At 46.0% G+C, this 26,027-nt stretch overlaps 1 protein-coding gene across 1 annotated transcript in view; it reads right to left on the reverse strand.

The window, feature by feature from the left end:
* LOC115106464 (unconventional myosin-Id-like) overlaps positions 1-26,027 on the reverse strand; it is a 117,159-nt gene that overhangs the window by 46,475 nt on the left and 44,657 nt on the right. The window contains exons 9-13 of the mRNA XM_029629231.2: positions 25,506-25,651; positions 25,147-25,261; positions 24,794-24,964; positions 2,545-2,615; positions 1,707-1,781 (exon numbers count right to left, since the gene is read on the reverse strand). Coding sequence (XP_029485091.1) covers positions 1,707-1,781; positions 2,545-2,615; positions 24,794-24,964; positions 25,147-25,261; positions 25,506-25,651 — 578 coding nt within the window. The remainder of the gene's footprint in view (positions 1-1,706; positions 1,782-2,544; positions 2,616-24,793; positions 24,965-25,146; positions 25,262-25,505; positions 25,652-26,027) is intronic.

Here is a 26,027-nt window from a genome sequence, read left to right on the forward strand (position 1 = left end):
CTAAACGATATCTTAATAGACATCGATAAGAAACAATACTGTGCAGCCGTATTCATTGACCTGGCCAAGGCTTTCAACTCTGTCAATCACCACATCCTCATCGGCAGACTCGATAGCCTTGGTTTCTCAAATGATTGCCTCGCCTGGTTCACCAACTACTTCTCTGATAGAGTTCAGTGTGTCAAATCGGAGGGCCTGTTGTCCGGGCCTCTGGCAGTCTCTATGGGGGCGCCACAGGGTTCAATTCTTGGACCGACTCTCTTCTCTGTATACAGCAATGATGTCGCTCTTGCTGCTGGTGAGTCTCTGATCCACCTCTACGCAGACGACACCATTCTGTATACTTCTGGCCCTTCTTAAGGACCCTCCAGACAAGCTTCAATGCCATACAACTCTCCTTACGTGGCCTCCAATTGCTCTTAAATACAAGTAAAACTAAATGCATGCTCTTCAACCGATCACTGCCTGCACCTGCCCGCCCGTCCAACATCACTACTCTGGACGGTTCTGACTTAGAATATGTGGACAACTACAAATACCTAGGTGTCTGGTTAGACTGTAAACTCTCCTTCCAGACTCACATCAAACATCTCCAATCCAAAGTTAAATCTAGAATTGGCTTCCTATTTCGCAACAAAGCATCCTTCACTCATGCTGCCAAACATACCCTCGTAAAACTGACCATCCTACCGATCCTCGACTTCGGCGATGTCATTTACAAAATAGCCTCCAATACCCTACTCAAAAAATTGGATGCAGTCTATCACAGTGCAATCCGTTTTGTCACCAAAGCCCCATATACTACCCACCACTGCGACCTGTACGCTCTCGTTGGCTGGCCCTCGCTTCATACTCATCGCTAAACTCACTGGCTCCAGGTCATCTACAAGACCCTGCTTGGTAAAGTCCCCCCTTATCTCAGCTCCCTGGTCACCATAGCAGCACCCACCTGTAGCACGCGCTCCAGCACATATATCTCTCTGGTCACCCCCAAAACCAATTCTTCCTTTGGCCACCTCTCCTTCCAGTTCTCTGCTGCCAATGACTGGAAAGAACTACAAAAATCTCTGAAACTGGAAACACTAATCTCCCTCACTAGCTTTAAGCACCAGCTGTCAGAGCAGCTCACAGATTACTGCACCTGTACATAGCCCATCTATAATTTAGCCCAAACAACTACCTTCCCCCCTACTGTATTTATTTATTTATTTTGCTCCTTTGCACCCCATTATTTTTATCTCTACTTTGCACATTATTCCACTGCAAATTTACCATTCCAGTGTTTTACTTGCTATATTGTATTTACTTTGCCACCATGGCCTTTGTTTTGCCTTTACCTCCCTTATCTCACCTCATTTGCTCACATTGTATATAGACTTATATTTCTACTGTATTATTGACTGTATGTTTGTTTTACTCCATGTGTAACTCTGTGTTGTTGTATGTGCCGAACTGCTTTGCTTTATCTTGGCCAGGTCGCAATTGTAAATGAGAACTTGTTCTCAACTTGCCTTCCTGGTTAAATAAAGGTGAAATAAAATAAATAAATTAAAAGATAGAGGACGAGAGGAAAAGAGACAGGAGAAGATTGTTTATCAGTTCATCATTGTAGGTGCTGTTGTTCTGTTAATTGAAGGCTACTGCGGTGTCATGTGAGGGGAATAGGAGGAGAGGAGAGGGGAAAGCAGGTGTGTGTTGAGTCTCACCTGTTGTACAGTAGCCTTTTGAAGTCCTGGAAGAGAGTGTCCTTGTTCTTGTCGATGAAGCCAACCACCGAGTACCTGTGCAAATACAAAAGTGCACACACACACACACACACACACAAACCTCTTGATCATCTTTTTCTGACACTAAGACCGTCTTAAAACTTGCATCACCGAAGACGGTGCTTACAAATGACAACAGCGTCTCCTAAACCCTACTCAGAAACGATTAAAATGGATGAATCACAGAAGAATTAGAGAACAAATCCTCTGTTACCAGTCTGAGACAGTGGAAGAGTAGGAGCCATCTGTGTTACTCAGTAAGACCCAGGGGAAACTGGCCCATTACACCCCTTACTCTACAGTATCAGCCTGCATCTCAAATAGCACCCTATTCCCTATATAGTGCACTCCTTTTGGCCAGAACCTATTGACCAGAGACCTACAGTATGGGCCCTGGTGAAAGGTAGTGCACTATCTAGGGAATAGGGTGCCATTTGGGATGCAGAGAGTCTGAAGTTTGAGTGCTCCCTGAACCAATTAGGCTACGCTGCAGGAGGCAGAGTACATGGTTATTATAATGGTCTCATCTTTAAAGCCATATAATATGTTAACTATGGGGAGTTAGCTAGAGCTGCTGGGCTGGACAGGCAAGCAGGCACTGAGGATGGTTGGCACACTGTAGCATACAAAGCTTGTGATTTGGTTGATAGTGTTGGATGATCTCACGCTGTTGTACTGATTAGGGTATTAAGAGAACATAGTGAACTCCCTACTGCCGCCACAGTGACTTTTAGCCGAGAGTGGTTCCCTACAGTACACCACCGCAGCGGTTACTTACACCACATTCCCTGCATAGTGCCGGACACGGAAATCTCTGTCAAACTCCAAACTCTTGTCTGTCGGGGAGAGCTGAGGATGGAGAGAGATAAATAAAGAGAGAGAGACAGAGAAAGAGAGAGAGGGAGAAAGAAAGAGAAATTGAGTAACACAACCCGGGGGAAGTGGGGACATGTAACCTAATAGCTCCCATGCAGAGGAGCTAAAAAGATGGGGCAATATACTCTGTAATATCAAGGATACCTGTTTTCATATGTGCTATGCTCAGTTTTTCCTTACGGGAAAGTTGCTTCCCCAGATATAACATAGTGTGCACCATTAGAGAGCGACAGAAGCAGCATCCCCAGATGAGAGAGAGGAAATCTGTGCACATAAAATATGAATGAGCTGTATGTGGTGCCGCAGGAACTCATGTGGATGGCTGTATGTAGGCCAGTGTTGCCGCAGGAACTCATGTGAATGGCTGTATGTAGGCCAGTGGTGCTGCAGGAACTCATGTGGATGGCAGTTTGTAGGCCAGTGGTGCTACAGGAACTCATGTGGATGGCTGTTTGTAGGCCAGTGGTGCTACAGGAACTCATGTGGATGGCTGTATGTAGGCCAGTGGTGCTACAGAAACTCATGTGGATGGCTGTATGTAGGCCAGTGGTGCTACAGGAACTCATGTGGATGGCTGTATGTAGGCCAGTGGTGCTACAGGAACTCATGTGGATGGCTGGATGTAGGCCAGTGGTGCTACAGGAACTCATGTGGATGGCTGTATGTAGGCCAGTGGTGCTACAGGAACTCATGTGGATGGCTGTATGTAGGCCAGTGGTGCTACAGGAACTCATGTGGATGACTGGATGTAGGCCAGTGGTGCTACAGGAACTCATGTGGATGACTGGATGTAGGCCAGTGGTGCTACAGGAACTCATGTGGATGGCTGGATGTAGGCCAGTGGTGCTACAGGAACTCATGTGGATGGCTGTATGTAGGCCAGTGGTGCTACAGGAACTCATGTGGATGACTGGATGTAGGCCAGTGGTGCTACAGGAACTCATGTGGATGGCTGTATGTAGGCCAGTGGTGCTACAGGAACTCATGTGGATGACTGGATGTAGGCCAGTGGTGCTACAGGAACTCATGTGGATGGCTGTATGTAGGCCAGTGGTGCTACAGGAACTCATGTGGATGACTGGATGTAGGCCAGTGGTGCTACAGGAACTCATGTGGATGGCTGTTTGTAGGCCAGTGGTGGAGTGCAGTGAGGAGAGAAACGTAGCGTGACAGGAACGGCAGAGAGGTCTGCCGCAGTCCTCTGCAAACTCTGTAATGAGCCTGTGTGTGTATGTGTGTGCGTACCTGTTTGTGTGTGTCTATATATACATCCATCCATCCATGTTTGCACATCTGTGTGTTGATGTGTGTGACTGCGTCAGTGGTATATTGGTGTGCTACTGTAGAGTAGCTAGTGTGTCTGGTGACAGGGAGAGGACGCCCTAGGCAGCCCTGTGGCATGGTGGGAGTAGCATTATACAGTGGGTTTCATAAGTATTCACCCCCTTGGATTTCTTCACATATGTATTGTGTTACAAAATGGGATTAAAATGGATTTAATTGTCATTTTTTATCAACGATCTACACAAAACTCTGATATTTTTTGTATTTGTTGTATTGAAAAATAAAACACTAATATATCTTGAATAGATAAGTGTTTAACACCCTGAGTCAATACATATTAGGAACAGCTTTGGCAGCAATTAAAATCTGTGAGTCTTCTTGGGTGAGTCTCTAAGATTTGCATAGAGAGCCTGAGTCATCGAGAGGAGAGAGAATAGAGAGCCTGAGTGCCTGAATCATCAAGCGTAGAAAGAATAGAGAGCCTGAGTCATCGAGCAGAGAGAGAATAGAGAGCCTGAGTCATCGAACGGAGAGAGAATAGAGAGCCTGAGTCATCGAGGGGAGAGAGAATAGAGAGCCTGAGTGCCTGAATCATCAAGCGTAGAAAGAATAGAGAGCCTGAGTCATCGAGCAGAGAGAGAATAGAGAGCCTGAGTCATCGAACGGAGAGAGAATAGAGAGCCTGAGTCATCGAACGGAGAGAGAATAGAGAGCCTGAGTCATCGAGGGGAGAGAGAATAGAGAGCCTGAGTGCCTGAGTCATCGAGCGGCGAAAGAATAGAGATCCTGAGTCATCGAGTAGAGAGAGAATAGAGAGCCTGAGTCATCGAGTAGAGAGAGAATAGAGAGCCTGAGTTATCGAGTAGAGAGAGAATAGAGAGCCTGAGTTATCGAGTAGAGAGAGAATAGAGAGCCTGAGTTATCAAGCAGAGAGAGTATAGAGAGCCTGAGTCATCGAGCAGAGAGAGAATAGAGAGCCTGAGTCATCGAGTAGAGAGAGAATAGAGAGCCTGAGTGATCGGGCGGAGAGAGTATAGAGAGCCTGAGTGCCTGAGTCATCGAGGGGAGAGAGAATAGAGATCCTGAGTCATCGAGTAGAGAGAGAATAGAGAGCCTGAGTCATCGAGTAGAGAGAGAATAGAGAGCCTGAGTAGAGAGTAGAGAGAGAATAGAGAGCCTGAGTGATCGGGCGGAGAGAGAATAGAGAGCCTGAGTGCCTGAGTCATCGAGCGGCGAAAGAATAGAGATCCTGAGTCATCGAGTAGAGAGAGAATAGAGAGCCTGAGTCATCGAGTAGAGAGAGAATAGAGAGCCTGAGTTATCGAGTAGAGAGAGAATAGAGAGCCTGAGTTATCAAGCAGAGAGAGTATAGAGAGCCTGAGTCATCGAGCAGAGAGAGAATAGAGAGCCTGAGTCATCGAGCAGAGAGAGAATAGAGAGCCTGAGTCATCGAGTAGAGAGAGAATAGAGAGCCTGAGTGATCGAGGGGAGAGAGAATAGAGAGCCTGAGTGCCTGAGTCATCGAGCGGCGAAAGAATAGAGATCCTGAGTCATCGAGTAGAGAGAGAATAGAGAGCCTGAGTTATCAAGCAGAGAGAGTATAGAGAGCCTGAGTCATCGAGCAGAGAGAGAATAGAGAGCCTGAGTTATCAAGCAGAGAGAGTATAGAGAGCCTGAGTCATCGAGTAGAGAGAGAATAGAGAGCCTGAGTTATCAAGCAGAGAGAGAATAGAGATCCTGAGTCATCGAGTAGAGAGAGAATAGAGAGCCTGAGTTATCAAGCAGAGAGAGTATAGAGAGCCTGAGTCATCGAGCGGAGAGAGAATAGAGAGCCTGAGTGCCTGAGTCATCGAGCGGCGAAAGAATAGAGATCCTGAGTCATCGAGTAGAGAGAGAATAGAGAGCCTGAGTTATCAAGCAGAGAGAGTATAGAGAGCCTGAGTCATCGAGCAGAGAGAGAATAGAGAGCCTGAGTGCCTGAGTCATCGAGGGGAGAGAGAATAGAGAGCCTGAGTGCCTGAGTCATCGAGCGGCGAAAGAATAGAGATCCTGAGTCATCGAGTAGAGAGAGAATAGAGAGCCTGAGTTATCAAGCAGAGAGAGTATAGAGAGCCTGAGTCATCGAGCAGAGAGAGAATAGAGAGCCTGAGTTATCAAGCAGAGAGAGTATAGAGAGCCTGAGTCATCGAGTAGAGAGAGAATAGAGAGCCTGAGTTATCAAGCAGAGAGAGAATAGAGATCCTGAGTCATCGAGTAGAGAGAGAATAGAGAGCCTGAGTTATCAAGCAGAGAGAGTATAGAGAGCCTGAGTCATCGAGCGGAGAGCTCACACACACCAAAGGAAGAAGAGAAAGTCCCTGTAGATGGGAGTGAGGATGTTGTTAACGAGAGAACAACTCACAGGAAGCAAACTGTGGAGGAAAGTATACACATCTCTGTGTGACCGCATTCAAGTTCCTATTCAAAGCATTGAAAATGTAACATGTTTTCCATAGCAGAAATACTTCAGTGGAGCTGTGATAGGGAATTGATCCATGAAGGGCCCCATGCTCTTTACAGGCCAGTACCGCCAGCCAACCTGGCAGCTGGACATACAGCCATCTAGCCAGACAGACAGACGGAGGCTGCTGGAAGCCACCTTGTCCTCATCTATCACAATAAGTCCCCCCCCCCCACGCACACTGCCAGCTATACTATTACCACCTCTCTCTCTCTTTCTCTCTTTCTCTGTGTCTGTCACTCTTTATCCAGCCTAACGCCTACTGTATATCAGAGGGGGGCCGTGCAAGGGAGATACAACAGAAGGTTTAGAGAGGTAGAAAATAAAGAGAGAGGGGGACAAAACAATGGAAAGTAAAGGGGGTGAGAAAAGGACAGAGATGTCATAAGGTGAATGCACCAATTTGTAAGTCGCTCTGGATAAGAGCGTCTGCTAAATGACTTAAATGTAAATGTAGATACGCGAGGTGGAACAAAGAGGGTATGAGGGGAGACAGAGCGAAAGAGAAATAAGCCTGAAGCGAGAGGGGATACAGCAGAACACCTTCGACTGGAACAGAAAGGAGAGAGAAGACGGAGGTAGTGTTATGGGCAGGGGGGGATATTGGGTTCTTCACAGGTAGATATAGGACACATAGAACATATAACACATCAGGTGGATCCAAAACAGGTTTTGAACAAGTATATTGTGCCTATTTACACAGTCATGTGTACACGGACTGTAATCATTGGCATAAGTTCCCTTGCCTTTTGCATCTTTTAGTTCCACATTCATTCCTTGGAGAACGACGCTGCGCCTGCACACAAAAGCACCGAACGTTCTCGGGTTGAAATAGTACGTGAGCATGTAGGCCATTCATATCTGTAAACTCAGAGAAACGGGCCCCATGCATTTGTAATCACAATAAGGCGATAGCCTGGTGTGTAAATGGGTGAACAGCTTTATGGCAGAGACCCCTTCTGATCACCCCAACACCTGCTGTCCCTCGTCCTCCTGCCCAAATTTCGCCCTCCCTCCAGCATCTCTCCTCTCCTCTGCCACCTCCACCGCCATCCTGTTCACCACCTGTGCCCCCCCCCCCCCCCGCTGACTAAGCTGGCACCTGTCGGATAAACACGCCAGGCGGGCCGACTGACTGGATCCAAACCGGTCAATCACTCACCACAGGAGCCAATCAGGACACAGGGAGATGGACGGTGCAGCTGTCATGGTATTTACTCTCTCACTACATAACCTCTCTAGACTGCAGATGATTACTTATTAAAAACAGAAACAGACAGAGTGTACCAAACATTGGGAACACCTTCCTAATATTGAGTAGCAATACCATATTGCCCTCAGAACAGCCTCAATTCGTCAGGACATGGACTCTACAAGGTGTTGAAAGTGTTCCACAGGGATGCTGGCCCATGTTGACTTCAATGCTTCCCACAGTTATGTCAAGTTGGCTGGATGTCCTTTGGGTGGTGGACCATTATTGATACACACGGGAAACTGTTGATCTTTAGAAACCCATCAGCGTTGAAGTTCTTGACACAACAGGCACCTACTACCATACACTGTTCAAAGGCACTTAAATCTTCTATCTTGACCGTTCACCCTCTGAATGGCACAATCCATACTCAATTGTCTCAAGGCTTAAAAATCCATCTTTAACCTGTCTCCTCCCCTGATTGAAGTGGATTTAACAGGTGACATCTATAAGGGATCATAGCTTTCACCTGGATTCACCTGGTCAGTCTATGTCATGGAAAGAGCAGGTGTTCTTAATGTTTTGGACCCTCCGTGGATAAACTAGGCACCCACTTCTAGGACTAGTTCAAACGTGATATCAAGAGTATGATGCATTGAGAGGTAAAAAAGACATTACGTTGGAACCGGAGAAGTTGTGAAGCTTTCTCGCTTTCTCCCAGACGTGAATGAGAGCACTCTAGACATCCTTCCTTCCTGCCTCTCCAGTGCTTGTGTTGTAAACACCCTACAGCCTTGAACAGCAGGCCCATGCTATTAGCATCACATGGTGTATGCTAGGGTAATCACTTAACGATGGCCTGCCGCTGCCTCTGACGCACGCACACACACGCACACACACACACACACACATACACACACACACACACACACGCACACGCACACACACACAGCATCCTATGCTGCATCTGAACAGAGACGGCAAAGAGCAGGATCAGTGGGTGGATAGAAGAGGGGGGGTGAGGGAGAGGAGGGAGAGGTAGTGTGTGTGTCAAATAAAATAGTATTTGTAACATGCTTCGTAAAAAACAGGTGTAGACAAACAGTGAAATGCTTACTTACGCCCCTTCCCAACAATGCAGAGAGAAACATAGAAAAATAATAAATAGACCATTTGTAACGATAACGTGGCAATATACACAGGGTACCAGTACCGAGTCGATGTGCAGGGGTACAAGGTAATTGAGGTAGATATGTACATATAGGTAGGGGTAAAGTAACTAGGCAACACAATAGATAATAAGCAGTAGCAGCAACGTATGTGATGAGTCAGAATAGTTAGCACAAAATGGGGTCAAATGCAGATAGTCGGAGTAGCTACTTGTTTAACTATTTAACCGTCTTATGGCAGAAGCTGCTCAGGGTCCTGTTGGTTCCAGACTTCAGCAAGCTGAGAGAACAGTCTATGACGTGGGTGGTTTGAGACTGACAATTTTCTAGGGCCTCAAACACCGCCAGTTGCCATACCAAGCGGCGATGCAGCCAGTGAAGATGCTCTCAATGGTGCCGCTGTGTAACTTTTTGAGGATCATGCCAAATCTTTTCATCCTCATGAGAGGGGAAGAGGTGTTGTCGTGTGACTGTGTTGGACTGTGTGGACCATGTTAATTTCCTTAGTGATGTAGAAAAGTAGCCACAAAAAAGAATGAATTCCTATACAAAGACAGGGTATTACAGGGGTACGACCTCACAAAGTGTACAAGAGAAGGCAGAGAGCAAATTTGTAACGGTAGCGTTCGGTGGAAGGAGAGGAGGACCAAAGCGCAGCGTGGTATGTGTGGTACGAATGACACCTGCCTCTGATTGAGAACCATACCAGGCCAAACACAAAACCACAACATAGAAAAAGGAACATAGACTACCCACCCTAACTCACGCCCTGACCATACTAAAACAAAGACATAACAAAGGAACTAAGGTCAGAACGTGACAAAATTGGGAGATTCGAAATTTGAGGATGGTATCAACTAGTCTGGCTGACACCTAACTTGAAGCCCTCGTTACTTCGGAGTCTGGAAAGGCTATTTTGACGTTGTCGGCACGGTGTTATCATAATCAAGGGGCAGTGCTGTTTTACTGATTGGGTCTCCTCTGTGTCATTCTCACTCAAACAGCCACATGGACAGCCACACACAGCCCCCCAGAGCGCCGCCCCCTTCCAATACAACTGTTGGAATTATTTCAATCCCCTTCTTCGCGAATACTGCACTAACAACAGACTCCTGTCCAGACCAGCGTGTCACAGCTATCCCTCGCTGTGTACCACATCAGCCAAGCTAAATATCGACATCAGCATGTATGAGGAGAAGCAGGGAAACATTTCCCAAAACAACTTTATATAGCTACAACAACTGCAGTCCGTTTAACACTTCTTCAAAGTTATATTATAAAGTTGTCAGGAAGTAACCACTCCTGGAACACCACAAAGAGGAAGTAACCACTCCTGGAACACCACAAAGAGGAAGTAACCACTCCTGGAACACCACAAAGAGGAAGTAACCACTCCTGGCACACCACAAAGAGGAAGTAACCACTCCTGGCACACCACAAAGAGGAAGTAACCACTCCTGGCACACCACAAAGAGGAAGTAACCACTCCTGGCACACCACAAAGAGGAAGTAACCACTCCTGGAACACCACAAAGAGGAAGTAATCACTCCTGGCACACCACAAAGAGGAAGTAACCACTCCTGGAACACCACAAAGAGGAAGTAACCACTCCTGGAACACCACAAAGAGGAAGTAACCACTCCTGGAACACCACAAAGAGGACGTAACCACTCCTGGAACACCACAAAGAGGAAGTAACCACTCCTGGAACACCACAAAGAGAAAGTAACCACTCCTGGAACACCACAAAGAGGAAGTAACCACTCCTGGAACACCACAAAGAGGAAGTAACCACTCCTGGAACACCACAAAGAGGAAGTAACCACTCCTGGCACACCACAAAGAGGAAGTAACCACTCCTGGCACACCACAAAGAGGAAGTAACCACTCCTGGCACACCACAAAGAGGAAGTAACCACTCCTGGAACACCACAAAGAGGAAGTAACCACTCCTGGAACACCACAAAGAGGAAGTAACCACTCCTGGCACACCACAAAGAGGAAGTAACCACTCCTGGAACACCACAAAGAGGAAGTAACCACTCCTGGCACACCACAAAGAGGAAGTAACCACTCCTGGCACACCACAAAGAGGAAGTAACGACTCCTGGCACACCACAAAGAGGAAGTAACGACTCCTGGCACACCACAAAGAGGAAGTAACCACTCCTGGAACACCACAAAGAGGAAGTAACCACTCCTGGAACACCACAAAGAGGAAGTAACCACTCCTGGAACACCACAAAGAGGAAGTAACCACTCCTGGAACACCACAAAGAGGAAGAAACCACTCCTGGAACACCACAAAGAGGAAGTAACCACTCCTGGAACACCACAAAGAGGAAGTAACCACTCCTGGAACACCACAAAGAGGAAGTAACCACTCCTGGAACACCACAAAGAGGAAGTAACCACTCCTGGAACACCACAAAGAGGAAGAAACCACTCCTGGAACACCACAAAGAGGAAGTAACCACTCCTGGAACACCACAAAGAGGAAGTAACCACTCCTGGAACACCACAAAGAGGAAGTAACCACTCCTGGAACACCACAAAGAGGAAGTAACCACTCCTGGAACACCACAAAGAGGAAGTAACCACTCCTGGCACACCACAAAGAGGAAGTAACCACTCCTGGCACACCACAAAGAGGAAGTAACCACTCCTGGAACACCACAAAGAGGAAGTAACCACTCCTGGCACACCACAAAGAGGAAGTAACCACTCCTGGAACACCACAAAGAGGGATGCCATGATCACAATACAGAGGCAAAAAAACATCCACCTAAATGTCCTGGCCCATCATAGTCCCATTATATTGTACCTTTATTTAACCAGGCAAGTCAGTTAAGGACACATTCTTATTTTCAATGACGGCCTGAGAACAGTGGGTTAACTGCCTGTTCAGGGGCAGAACGACAGATTTGTAACTTGTCAGCTCGGGGGTTTGAACTCGCAACCTTCCGGTTACTAGTCCAACGCTCTAACCACTAGGCTACCCTGCCGCCCCCTGCCGTATATCAAATACATCCAGTAGTTTTATCTAAGCGAGAGGTCTATGTTAACAACAACCCAGCTCCAACCACCCCTTGATGTATACATAAACAGCCCTGACAAGACTGAAAACCAAATACAGGGATATTTAAAAAGGGATATTTTCATTAGACAACATAACAAGTCTCCAAAAGCCAAAATGCGCCTGAAGACACAGCCACTGATCAAGACACTTCTTCGTTTCCACTTTCTCTCTGATCTGGAGCGTGAGGTCTTTGCCAAAGGGTGGAACAGTGTGTGTGTGTGTGTGTGTGTGTGTGTCAGAGTGTTTACGGGGTGACAGTCAGCCAGGAGAACAGAGAGAAGCTTGGTGTGTAGCAGCTCTAGGTCTTCTTCATAAAAAATAGGGTGACAACATTAGTGCTGACAGACAGTGCAAATCTTATAACAGGCTAATCCACTATTATAGCACTGCTTCTCTCGCTCTCTCCCTCTTTCTTACACCCTCCCCTCCCACATCCCTCACTCCCTCACTCGATAGCCTTTCTCACCCCCCTCCCTCATCTTTCTACACATCCCCCACTCCCTCTGTATCACATCCCCCACTCCCTCTGTCACACATCCTCCCACTCCCTCTGTAACACATCCCCCTCCCTCTGTCACACATCCCCCACTCCCTCTGTCACACATCCCCCACTCCCTCTGTAACACATCCCCCACTCCCTCTGTAACACATCCCCCACTCCCTCTGTAACACATCCCCCACTCCCTCTGTAACACATCCCCCACTCCCTCTGTAACACATCCCCCACTCCCTCTGTAACACATCCCCCACTCCCTCTGTAACACATCCCCCACTCCCTCTGTAACACATCCCCCACTCCCTCTGTAACACATCCCCCCACTCCCTCTGTAACACATCCCCCACTCCCTCTGTAACACATCACCCCACTCCATCTGTCACACATCACCCCACTCCCTCTGTCACACGTCACCCCACTCCCTCTGTCACACGTCACCCCACTCCCTCTGTCACACGTCACCCCACTCCCTCTGTCACACGTCACCCCACTCCCTCTGTAACACGTCACCCCACTCCCTCTGTAACACATCCCCCACTCCCTCTGTAACACATCACCCCACTCCCTCTGTAACACATCACCCCACTCCCTCTGTAACACATCACCCCACTCCCTCTGTCACACATCACCCCACTCCCTCTGTCACACATCCCCCACTCCCTCTGTCACACATCACCCCACTCCCTCTGTCACACATCACCCCACTCCCTCTGTCACACATCACCCCACTCCCTCTGTAACACATCACCCCACTCCCTCTGTCACACATCACCCCACTCCCTCTGTCACACATCACCCCACTCCCTCTGTAACACATCCCCACTCCCTCTGTCACACATCCCCCACTCCCTCTGTAACACATCCCCCACTCCCTCTGTAACACATCCCCACTCCCTCTGTCACACATCACCCCACTCCCTCTGTCACACATCACCTCACTCCCTCTGTAACACATCCCCCACTCCCTCGGTCACACATCACCCCACTCCCTCTGTAACAAATCCCCCACTCCCTCTGTAACACATCACCCCACTCCCTCTGTCACACATCACCCCACTCCCTCTGTCACACATCACCCCACTCCCTCTGTCACACATCACCCCACTCCCTCTGTCACAAATCCCCCACTCCCTCTGTAACACATCCCCCACTCACTCTGTCACACATCCCCCACTCCCTCTGTCACACATCCCCCACTCCCTCTGTCACACATCCCCCACTCCCTCCGTCACACATCACCCCACTCCCTCTGTCACACATCACCCCACTCCCTCTGTCACACATCACCCCACTCCCTCTGTCACACATCACCCCACTCCCTCTGTCACACATCACCCCACTCCCTCTGTCACACACCACAATTCTCAAACTCACTTGAGAAGAACTCCAACAAAAACTGCAATGTTAAAAAACTGCCCGAGGTCTTTCAAGTCTGCAGAGTCTGAGCCCACTGAACCTGGGAGCCGTGAACATGTCTAAACATTTCAAGCAGAGCTGCTTGTAGAGTATGGGACGTGAAGCGTGAAAGTACAAATGTATCCCTCCAATGCACCAGGGATCAGCCTTAGAGCATTTTCACATATGCTTTTGCAATAATTACCACTTCTAAAAGTAGTCTTAGAGTTTTTTTCTGCCTCCTGATAACAATGAGAGTCAAGCATTTTTACTATGTCTACCCAGACCGTGGCTGATAGCATAACAACTCTACGGAAAAAGACATCCACATGCACACAATCATGTAACATTCTAAACTAGCTTTCTCTCTCATTCTCTGCTTTTTAAAAATTGTTTCATGTACGTAGTTCTGTCCTTGAGCTGTTCTTGTCTATTGATGTTCTGTATTACGTCATGTTTCCTGTTTTGTGTTGGACCCCAGGAAGAGTAGCTGCTGCTTTTGCCACCGCTAATGGGGACCCTAATAAAATACCAAATCTTCTCCACTGGAGTCTATGGGGACCGTGTACTCCAGCACACACCAAATAAAACAAAATGTTATTTGTCTCACGCGCCGAATACAACAGGTGGAGACCTAACAGTGAAATGCTGACTTATAAGCCCCTAACCAACAATGCAGTTTACAAATAAGAATAAGAAAAAGAAGGAACAAGTAATTAAAGAGCAGCAGTAAAATAACAATAGCGAGACTATATACAGGGAGTACAGGTACAGAGTCAATGTGCGGGAGCACCAGCCAAGGTAATTAAGGTAATATGGACAGTTGAAGTCGGAAGTTTACATACACTTAATTAGTATATGGTAGCATTGCCTTTAAATTGTTTAACTTGGGTCAAACGTTTCGGGTAGCCTTCCACAAGCTTCCCACAATAAGTTGGGGGAATTTTTGGCCCATTCCTCCTGACAGAGCTGGTGTAACTGAGTCAGGTTTGTAAGGCCCCCGTGCTCGCACACGCTTTTTCAGTTCTGCCCACAAATTTTCTAACGGATTGAGGCCAGGGCTTTGAGATGGCCACTCCAAAAGCTTGACTTTGTTGTCCTTAAGCCATTTTGCCACAACTTTGAAAGTATGCTTGGGGTTATTGTCTATTTGGAAGACCCATTTGCAACCAAGCCTTAACTTCCTGACTGATGTCTTGAGATGTTGCTTCAGAATATCCACATAATTTTCCTTCGTCACAATGCCATCTATTTTGTGAAGTGCACCAGTCCCTCCTGCAGCAAAGCACCCCCATAACATGATGCTGCCACCCCTGTAATTCACGGTTGGGATGGTGTTCTTCAGCTTGCAAGCCTCCGCATTTTTCCTCCAAACATAATGATGGACATTACGGCCAAACAGTTCTATTTTTGTTTCATCAGACCAGAGGACATTTCTCCGAAAAGTACGATCTTTGTCCCCAAGTGCAGTTGCAAACCGTAGTCTGGCTTTTTTATTGCGGTTTTGGAGCAGTGGCTTCTTCCTTGCTGAACAGCCTTTCAGGTTATGTCGATATAGGACTCGTTTTACTGTGGATATAGATACTTTTGTACCTGTTTCCTCCAGCATCTTCACATGGTCCTTTGCTGTTGTTCTGGGATTGATTTTCACTTTTCGCACCAAAGTACGTTAATCTCTAGGAGACAGAACGCATCTCCTTCCAGAGCGGTATGACGCCTATGTGGTCCCATGGTGTTATACTTGCGTACTATTGTTTGTACAGATGAACGTGGTACTTTCAGGCGTTTGGAGATCCCAAGGATGAACCAGACTTGTGGAGGTCTACAATATTTTGGCTGATTTCTTTTGATATTCCCATGATGTCAAGCAAAGAGGCACTGGGTTTGAAGGTAGGCCTTGAAATACATCCACAGATACACCGCCAATTGACTCAAATGATGTCAATTAGCCAACAGAAGCTTCTAAAGCAATAATATAATTTTCTGGAATTTTCCAAGATGTTTAAAGGCACAGTCAACTTAGTGTATGTTAACTTCTGACGCACTGGAATTGTGATACAGTGAATTATAAGTGAAAACATGTTGGTATTACAGACTTGGACAGGGAGAGGTTGAACATGTCAGTAAAGACACTTGCCAGTTGGTCAGTGAATGAGGTCCCTGTGGCCTTGTGAATGTTCACCTGTTTAAAGGTCTTACTCACATCAGCTGCGGAGAGCGTGATCACACAGTCGTCCGGAACAGCTGGTGCTCTCATGCATGTTTCAGTGTTATTTGCCTTGAATCAAGCTCGTCTGGTAAGCTCGTGTCACTGGGCAGCTCTCGGCTATGCTTCCCTTTGTAGTCTGTAATGGTTTGCAAGCCCTGCCACATCCGACGAGCGTCGGAGCCGGTGTAGTTCGATTTGATCTTAGTCCTTTATTGATGCTTTGCCTGTTTGATGGTTCGTCGGGGGGCATAGCGGGATTTCTTATAAGCTTCCGGTTTAGAGTCCCGCTCCTCGAAAGCGGCAGCTCTAGCCTTTAGCTCAGTGCGAATGTTGTCTGTATCCATGGCTTCTGGTTGGGGTTTGTACGTATGGTCACTGTGGGGATGGCGTCATCGATGCACTTATTGATGAAGCCAATGACTGATGCGGTGTACTCCTGAAAAGCATAGGAAGAATCACGGAACATATTCCAGTCTGTGCTAGCAAAACAGTCCTATAGCTTAGCATCTGCTACATCTCACCACTTTTTTATTGACCAAGTTACTGGTGCTTCCTGCTTTAATTTTTGCTTGTAATCAGGAATCAGGAGGATATAATTATGGTCAGATTTGCCAAATGGAGTGCAAGGGAGAGCTTTGTATGAGTCTCTGTGTGTGGAGTAAAGGTGGTCTAGAGTTTTTTCCCACTCTGGTTGCACATTTAACATGCTGATAGAAATTAGGTAAAATTGATTTAAGTTTCCCTGCATTAAAGTCCCTGGCCACTAGGAGCGCCACCTCTGGACGAGTGTTTTCCTGTTAGCTTATGGTGGAATACATCTCATTGAGTGCGGTCTTAGTGCCAGCATCGGTCTGAGGTGGTATGTAGAAAGCTCTGAAAAATACAGATGAAAACTGTAGATAGTGTGGTCCACAGCTTATCATGAGATACTCTACCTCACAGGCTGGCTGACTACACCGCTCGCGAGCATTGCAGAATAAATGTAGAAATCTATATTACACTGCTCACACTGCTCGCGAGCGCCAACGAGCGTCTGCGTTGCCAAAGGATAAAATAGAAGTCAGTCCGCCTCTCCCATCTCCTCATTGGTTTATAGAAGCAAGTACCCACGTGCCATCTCCTCATTGGTTATACCCACGTGGGTGACTGAAAAACTAAATAGGTTGGTGGCGGTAATGCAAGTAATTTATGAAAGTTGCCAATCGCAATATAAAGCCTGGAAGGAGGAGAGATGACTAGAAACGATTCGGTTGACCGTTTTATGTGTGGATTAATTGGTGGAGTAGAGGACCTTGTGCATTTCAGGTAAAATAACAACTCAATGTTTATATTCCAGGACAAATTAGCTAGCAACAGCAAGCTAGCTAAATAGGACAAATTAGCTAGCAAGTGCAAGCTAGCTAGCTAAATTGCCATAAATGTTTAATGCTTTTCAACCTGGACCCAAATTAATATAATTGGTTCAGTTTGTTTTGAGTTTGTTTTGATATTTTAACCTGCGTGTCGTGATCGTGTTTGGTATGGGGGGACAAAATACATTTATGCACGATGGCGCACGCGATGGTGCACGCGCGCAGCCGGTTTGGGTTCTGTGTCAGGCGAGAAAAACCTTGAGACTATATTTATAATTATACGTAGTCCGCCCCCTCGTCTTACCAGACACCGCTGTTCTATCCTGCCGATACAGCGTATAACCAGCCAGCTGTATGTTGATAATGTTGTCATTCAGCCACAACTCCGTGAAGAATAAGATATTACAGTTTTTAATGTCCCGTTGGTGGTTTAATCTTCCTCGTATGTCGTCGATTTTATTTTCCAATGATTGCATGTTAGCTAGTAGAACGGAAGGCAGCGAAGGTTTATTCGATCGCCTACGAATTCTCAGAAGGCAGCCCGACCTCAGTCTTCTTTTTCTTTGTTTTCTCTTCACGCAAATGACGGGGATTTGGGCCTGTTCCCGGGAAAGCAGTATGTCCTTCATGTCAGGCTCTTCGGACTCGTTAAAGGAGAAAAAAAACAGAAGAACTTCGTGGTGAGTGGTGAGTAATCGCTGTTCTGAAGTTCTTTTCGGTCATTAGAAGCGGTAGGAGCAACATTATGTGCAGAATAAGTAAAAAAATAAGTTACAAACAACGCAAAAAAAAACACACTCGGTTAGGAGCACGTAAAATGTCAGCCATCTTCTCCGGCGCCGTGATATTAGCCTAGCACTAGGTGTGTTATCTCTGCAGAGGGCTGTGTGCGTGCGCGCACACACACACACACACAGGAACACATGCACACACAAACAACAACACACATACCTCAACAGGATCGGTGTGTCCCCCGCGGGACGGTTGAGCTAACATGCGCTAATGTGATTAGCATGACGTTGTAAGTAACCAAATAATTTCCCAGGACATAGACATGTCTTATATGTGCAGAAAGTTTACATTCTTGTTAATCTAACTGCACTGTTCAATTTACAGTAGCTATTACAGTGAAATAATAACAAGCTATTGTTTGAGAAGAGTGCACAGTTATGTACTTGAAAATGTATCAATAAACCAATTAGGCACATTTGGGCAAACTTGATATAACATTTTGAACAGTAATGTCACGTTCTGACCATTATTTTCCTTTGTTTTGTCTTTATTTAGTATGGTCAGGGTGTGAGTTGGGGTGGGCAGTCTATGTTTTGTGTTTCTATGTTTTTATATTTCTGTGTTCGGCCTAGTATGGTTCTCAATCAGAGGCAGGTGTCGTTAGTTGTCTCTGATTGAGAATCATACTTAGGTAGCCTGGGTTTCACTGTTGGTTTGTGGGTGTTTGTTTCTGTGTCTGTGTTTTTCACCACACGGTACTGTTTCGGTTTTGTTATTTCACGTATTTGTTTATTGTTTTTGTATTTCATAGTGTTCAGTGCTTTTGTTATTAAAATCGTCATGAACACTCACCACACCGCATCTCGGTCCGATCCTTACTTAGGAAATCTGCCGTTACAACTAATGCAATGGTTCATTGGATCAGTCTAAAATGTTGCAGATACACTGCCGCCATCTTTTGGTCAAAATCGAAAATGAGCCTAGACTCGTAAGTCATATAACAGCCATTCTCTTGCATTTCAAATATGAAAGAAAATAGAAAATAAACATGTTTTTTTCTTTGTATTATCTTTTACCAGATTTAATGTGTTATATTCTCCTACATTAATTTCACATTTCCACAAACTTCAAACTGTTTCCTTTCAAAAGGTATCAAGAATATGCTAATCCTTGCTTCGAGTACCGAGCTACAGGCAGTAAGATTCTGGTATGTCATTTTAGGCAAAAATTGAAAAAAAAGTTACGATCCCTAAGAAGCACAAAAACGCACACGGTATGATAGCCATCTGCCTGCAAGCCCTCAAGGCCTCAGCCTTAAGCTAATCTTTGAGTTGATCTATGACCAGATGAATGGCACAGATGTAACGGTCGCTTTACTTGAGGGGGAATGCAGTCTATATCATTACCCATGGGAGTGATTGGACAATGAAACCTTGGCTAGTAGCGTTGCCCAATGTGTTGTCTTTGAATGGAGCAGGGATCATCAACTAGATTCAGTTGCGGGACTATTATTTTTTGAGAGGATAGACGGTCAGGGGGGCGGAACATAATTACAGATAATCTGTAAACTGCAAATTGACCGCAAGAAGCCCAAACATATATAATATTGGACTAAAACATAATAATGTCCAACCTTGCTTACATTTGTATACGAATTCTTCGGGGCATAGATTTTACAATGTGTCGGAAACGTTCGTTGCTCAATTGGTATCAAAGGACCTTAACGAGTGCCGGGAAAACATTCCCTACACCCGTACACCACCGCCACCAACCTGTACCAGGCAGGATGGGTCCATGGACTCATGTTGCTTATGCCAAATCCTGACTGTCATCAGCATAAAGCAACAGTAACCGGGATTCTTCGGACCAGGCAATGTTTTCCCACTCCTCAATTGTGTTTCCCACTCCCCAGTGTTGGTGATTGTGTGTCCAGTGTTGGTGATTGCCCACTGGAGCCACTTCTTCTTGTTTTTAGCTGATAGGAGTGGAAACCGTTGTGGTCGTTCTACTGCAATAGCCCATCCGTTACAAGGATTGACGAGTTGTGCGTTCCGAGATGCCGTTCTGCGCAATTATTTGTCTTTTCGTGGCCCGCCTGTTAGCTTGCACGATTCTTGCCATTCTACTTCGACCTCTTTCAGCAATGAGCTGTTTTCACCCACAGGACTGCCGCCGGCTGGATGCTTTTTTGTTTGTCGCACCATTCTCTGTAAACCCTAGCCTAGACACTGTGATGCATGAAAAGCCCAGGAGGGCAGCCATCTCTGAGATACTGGATCCGGTGTGCTTTGCACTGACGATCATACCACGCTCAAAGTAGCTTAAGTCACTTGTTTTGCCCATTCTAATGTTCAATCGAACAGTAACTGAATGCCTCGATGCCTGTCTGTCTGCTTTATATAGCAAGCCACAGCCACGTTACTCACTGTCTGAAGGAGAAATCAATCTTCATGAACAGGGTGGGTGTACCTTATAAACTGGCTGTTGAGAGTATGTGTCTCTATTATGCGTGGGAATACTTTGGAACAGATTTCTAGCTGATTTGCTGGTGTATTTACAGTCTTTTATGACAAACAAGAAAACTTTGTGGGGCAAATAAAATCAACTGGCTGCCAATTGGGGAACCCTGCCATAGAGAAACAGATAAGGTGATGACACATAACACAGTCTAGGAAGTTGAGGGTAAAACAACCTGGCTGTTAGTGATAGGTCCTCTATCTTTACCTTGTGCCTCCCCTCTTCTCCGTCTGTTCCTCTTGTTATGATTCTGTCTCTTCTCCCTCTCTCCCTCCCTCCCTCTAACACCCATGCCAGCGCAGCGAGACACCAACTCCATTGACTCCCATTGGCTGCCAGTGACATCACTGGGGGCAGAGTGTTGAGTCAGATAGAGAAACGAGTGCTGGGCTGACGCTTGTCTCCCTCTTGTGGTCCACTGAGTGAAATACAACCCTGTAAAATGCAGCCTTCTGAGCCACTGGGGAACAGATGTGCAGGTCAATTAGTTCATGTTAGTCTGGTGGTGCTTCTACACCTGCATTGCTTGCGGTTTGGGGTTTTAGGCTGGGTTTCTGTACAGCACTTTGAGATATCAGCTGATGTACGAAGGGCTATATAAATGCATTTGATTTGATTTGATTTGTGTACAATGACTTTAATGCCAATTAGACTTTAAACAGGATTTGATGGAACTGATAATTGAAACGTATACAGTATATGTCTCGTCTTATGTTTTAAAATACTACTCCTCCTCTGTTCCTGGTGATGTAGAGGTGATGTAGAGGTTAACCCAGGCCCCCAGTACCACACCTATTCCCCAGGAGCTCTAATTCGTTGACTTCTGTAACCGTAAAAGCCTTGGTTTCATGCATGTTAACATCAGAAGCCTCCTCCCTAAGTATGTTTTATTCACTGCTTTAGCACACTCCACCAACCCTAATGTCCTAGCCGTGTCTGAATCCTGGCTTAGGAAGGCCACCAAAAATGCAGAAATTTCCCTCTCCAACTACAACATTTTCCATCAAGATAGAACCGCCAAAGGGGGTGGAGATGCAATCTACTCCAGAGATAGTCTGCAGAGTTCTGTCATGCTATCCAGGTCTGTGCCCAAACAGTTCGAGCTTCTACTTTTAAAAATCCACCTTTCCAGAATTAAGTCTCTCACTGTTGCCGCTTGTTATAGTACCCCCTCAGCCCCCAGCTGTGCCCTGGACAACAAATGTTAATTGATTGCCCCCATTTATCTTCAGAGTTCGTACTGCTAGGTGACCTAAACTGGGATATTCTTAACACCCCAGCCATCCTACAATCTAAGCTAGATGCCCTCCATCTCACACATATTATCAAGGAACCTACCAGGTACAACCCTAAATCCGTAAACACGGTCACCCTCATACATATCATCCTGACCAACCTGCCTTCTAAATACAACTCTGCTCTCTTCAACCAGGATCTCAGCGATCACTGCCTCATTGCCTGTGTCCGTAATGGGTCCGCTGTCAAACGACCACCCCTCATCACTGTCAAACACTCCCAAAAATACTTCAGTGAGCAGGCCTTTCTAATAGACCTGGCCGGGTGATCCTGGAAGGATATTGACCTCATCCCGTCAGCAGAGGATGCCTGGTTATTCTTTAAAAGTGCTTTCCTCACCATCTTAAATAACCATGCCCAATTCAAAAAATGTAGAACTAAGAACAGATATAGCCTTTGGTTCACTCCAGACTTGACTGCCCTTGACCAGCACAAATACATCCTGTGGCATTATGCATTAGCATCGAATAGCCCCGTGATATGCAACTTTCAGGGAAGTTAAGAACCAATATACACAGTCAGTTAGGAAAGCAAAGGCTAGCTTTTTCAAACAGAAATTTGCATCCTGTAGCACAAATTCCCAAAGGATTTTGGACACTGTAAAGTCCAGTAAGAGCACCCCCTCCCAGAGGGCAGGAAACCCCGTCACCACTGATAGATGTACAATAATTGAGAATTTCAATAAGCATTTTTCTACGGCTGGCCATGCTTTCCACATGGCTACCGCTACAGCTCTGCACCCCCCGCTGCAACTTGCCCAACTAACCCCCCCACTTCTCCTTCACTCAAATCCAGATAGCTGATGTTCTGAAAGAGCTGCAAAATATCGACCACTACAAATCAGCTGGGCTAGACAATTTGGACCCGCTCTTTCTAAAATTATCCGCCGCAATTGTTGCAACCCCTATTACTAGCCTGTTCAACTTCTCTTTCGTATCGCCTGAGATCCCTAAAGATTGGAAATCTGCCACGGTCATCCCCCTCTTCAAAGGGGGAGACATTCTAGACCCAAACTGTTATAGACCTATATCCATCCTGCCCTGCCTTTCTAAAGTCTTCGAAAGTCAAGTTAACAAACAGATCACCGACCATTTCGAATCCCACTGTACCTTCTCCGCTATCTGGTTTCCGAGCTGGCCATGGGTGCACCTCATCCACGCTCAAGGTCCGAAACGATATCATAACCACTATCGAAAAAAGACAGTACTGTGCAGCCGTATTCATCGACCTGGCCAAAGCTTTCAACTCTGTCAATCACCGCATTCTTATCGGCAGACTCAATAGCCTTGGCTTCCCAAATGACTGCCTCGCCTGGTTCACCAACTACTCTCAGATAGAGTTCAGTGTGTCAAATCGGAGGGCCTGTTGTCCGGACCTCTGGCAGTCTCTATGGGGGTGCCACAGGGTTCAATTCTCAAGCCGACTCTCTTCTCTGTATATATCAATGATGTCGCTCTTGCTGCGGGTGATTCTCTGATTCGCCTCTACGCAGACGACACCATTCTGTATACATCTGACCCTTCTTTGGACACTGTGTTAACAAACCTCCAGACGATCTTCAATGCCATACAACACTCCTTCCGTGGCCTCCAACTGCTCTTAAATGCTAGTAAAACTAAATGCATGCTCTTCCACCAATCGCTGCCCGCACCCGCTCGCCTAGCATCACTACTCTGGACGGTTCTGACTCATGTGGACAACTACAAATACCTAGGTCTGTGGTTAGACTGTCCTCTCCTTCCAGACTCACATTAAACATCTCCAATCCAAAATTAAATCTAGAATCGGCTTCCTATTTCGCAACAAAGCCTCCTTCACTCTTGCTGCTAAACATACCCTCGTAAAACTGACCATCCTACCGATCCTTGACATTCAGCGATGTCATTTACAAATAGCCTCCAACACTCTACTCAGCAAATTGGATGTAGTCTATCACAGTGCCAACCATTTTGTCACCAAAGCCTCATATACTACCCACCACTGCGACCTGTATGCTCTCGTTGGCTGGCCCTCGCTTCATATTCGTCGCCAAACCCACTGGCTCTAGGTCATCTATAAGTATTTTCTAGGAAAAGCTCCACCTTATCTCAACACACTGGTCACCATAGCAACACCCACCCATAGCACGCGCGCCAGCAGGCATATTTCACTGGTCACCCCCAAAGACAACTCCTCCTTTGGCTGCCTTTCCTTCCAGTTCTCTGCTGCCAATGACTGGAACGAATTGCAAAACAAAAATCACTGAAGCTAACTTTAAGTATCAGTTGTCAGAGCCGCTCACCGATCACTGCACCTGTACACAGCCCACCCAACTACCTCATATTGTTATTTATTTTTGCTCTTTTGCACCCCTGTATCTCCACTTGCACATCATCATCTGCACATCTATCACTCCAGTGTTAATGCTAAATTGTAATTATTTTGCCACTGTGGCCTATTTATTTCCTTACCACCCTAATCTTACTACATTTGCACACACTGTATATATATTTTTCTATTGTGTTATTGACTGTACGTTTGTTTACCCCATGTGTAACTCTGTGTTGTTGTTTTTGTCGCACTGCTTTGCTTTATCTTGGCCAGGTCGCAGTTGTAAATGAGAACTTGTTCTCAACTGGCCTATCTGGTTAAATAAAGGTGGAAAATAAATAAATCACTGGGCTTGGTTGTTGCATTACTTTAGCATTACTTTATAATTGCCGGGAGCAAGCTTTTAAAATCACAAATGTTTTATAATCGCTAATGTTGTCCTAAAGTTAACACCACGCCATGTGGTAAGAAGAAACCCATTGGTGCATGAAGCCTAGGTTGATCAATTCCATGTGTCCACATTGTTGGTGTGAATTCCACTTTCAATTCAGTCAATACTGGAAATTAATACAAATTAAATGAATGAATTGCCAAAGATTTCCTATTGTTTCCAACGTACCTTGCGGCTGGTGTAGTGGGCGTGATTGGCCAGCTTGCTGTTGAGTCCCTGTAAGAAGACCTTGTCGGTGACTTTGCCCACGTTCATACAGGCCTCGTCCAGCACAGAGAAGATGCCCTTGTGTTGCAGCTCCACCAGGTCCACAATGATCTGGTTGTTGAAGAAGTCAATCTACGCCCAGGTACAGAGAGAAAACAGGGGATCAGTATATCATTACAACTAAAACCAGTACAGGGAGGAAGACGCTCCTAGTAGTCATATTCAATGGGAAGGAGAATGACTTGAGGCAAAGTGACAATGCTGCCGTAGAAGATACAAGACATGAGTGGTGTGGAACCAAGATGCGGCCTTACATGTTTCCAGGGGATTCCCTCGCGCTGGTACTCTTCCTGTTCCTGCCTCAGCACCAGCTGAATGAAGAGCTGCTGCAGCTTCTCATTACAGTAGTTAATACAGAACTGTTCAAAGCTGACAGACAGACAGACAAGGAGAGGGTGAGTGAATGACTGTGACCCTGATTTAAATTGAACTAGACCATACATGTTTTACGCTGTGTTACATACAAATCAACTAAGAGTCATGACAGAGAGATTGACACTAAATCTGTATAAATCCAGTACATTTCATATTGATGTATAAGAAAAGAGACCAACTCAAGTAGACGTTCTATACATTCTATGTTGACGTATTTCTAGCGGACACGGCTCATAACCTGTTGTTCTGAAAGATCTCAAAGCCGTAGATGTCCAGCACGCCGATGACCGTGTTCTTCCCGTGGACTTTGGCATCATAGTTTTTTACTTCGATGACATCATTGATCCTTCCCACGATCCAACAGAACATTCTTTCGTACATGGCCTGTTGGTCACAAGCCCCAACACCAAGGCAGACAACAGTAGACCAAAATCAATTGACAGAAAGCAGAGTGAAATGCATCCATAGTCAGCCTATCTACATTGGTTCCTCTTTTACACAGAAGCATTCATAAGATGTTACACTGGTTACTTTAAAAAAATGGGTAGCCCTACCACGTCTAAATCAACATTGGGCCCATTTCACAAACCCTTTTTGAGAGTTGGCATTATCATTGAGAGTTGGCATTATCGTTGAGAGTTGGCAATAGCTGCTGTTAACGAAGCAGCTAATGTAGTGTAGCGTGCTAGATAGCTACCTTAGCGAAGAGTCAGCATGTTGACAGTTAACTGTGCATCGGTTAATATAGCGTATTAGCATT

This window comes from Oncorhynchus nerka, linkage group LG23 (assembly GCF_034236695.1).
Source record: "Oncorhynchus nerka isolate Pitt River linkage group LG23, Oner_Uvic_2.0, whole genome shotgun sequence".
NCBI classification, from domain to species: Eukaryota; Metazoa; Chordata; class Actinopteri; order Salmoniformes; family Salmonidae; genus Oncorhynchus; species Oncorhynchus nerka.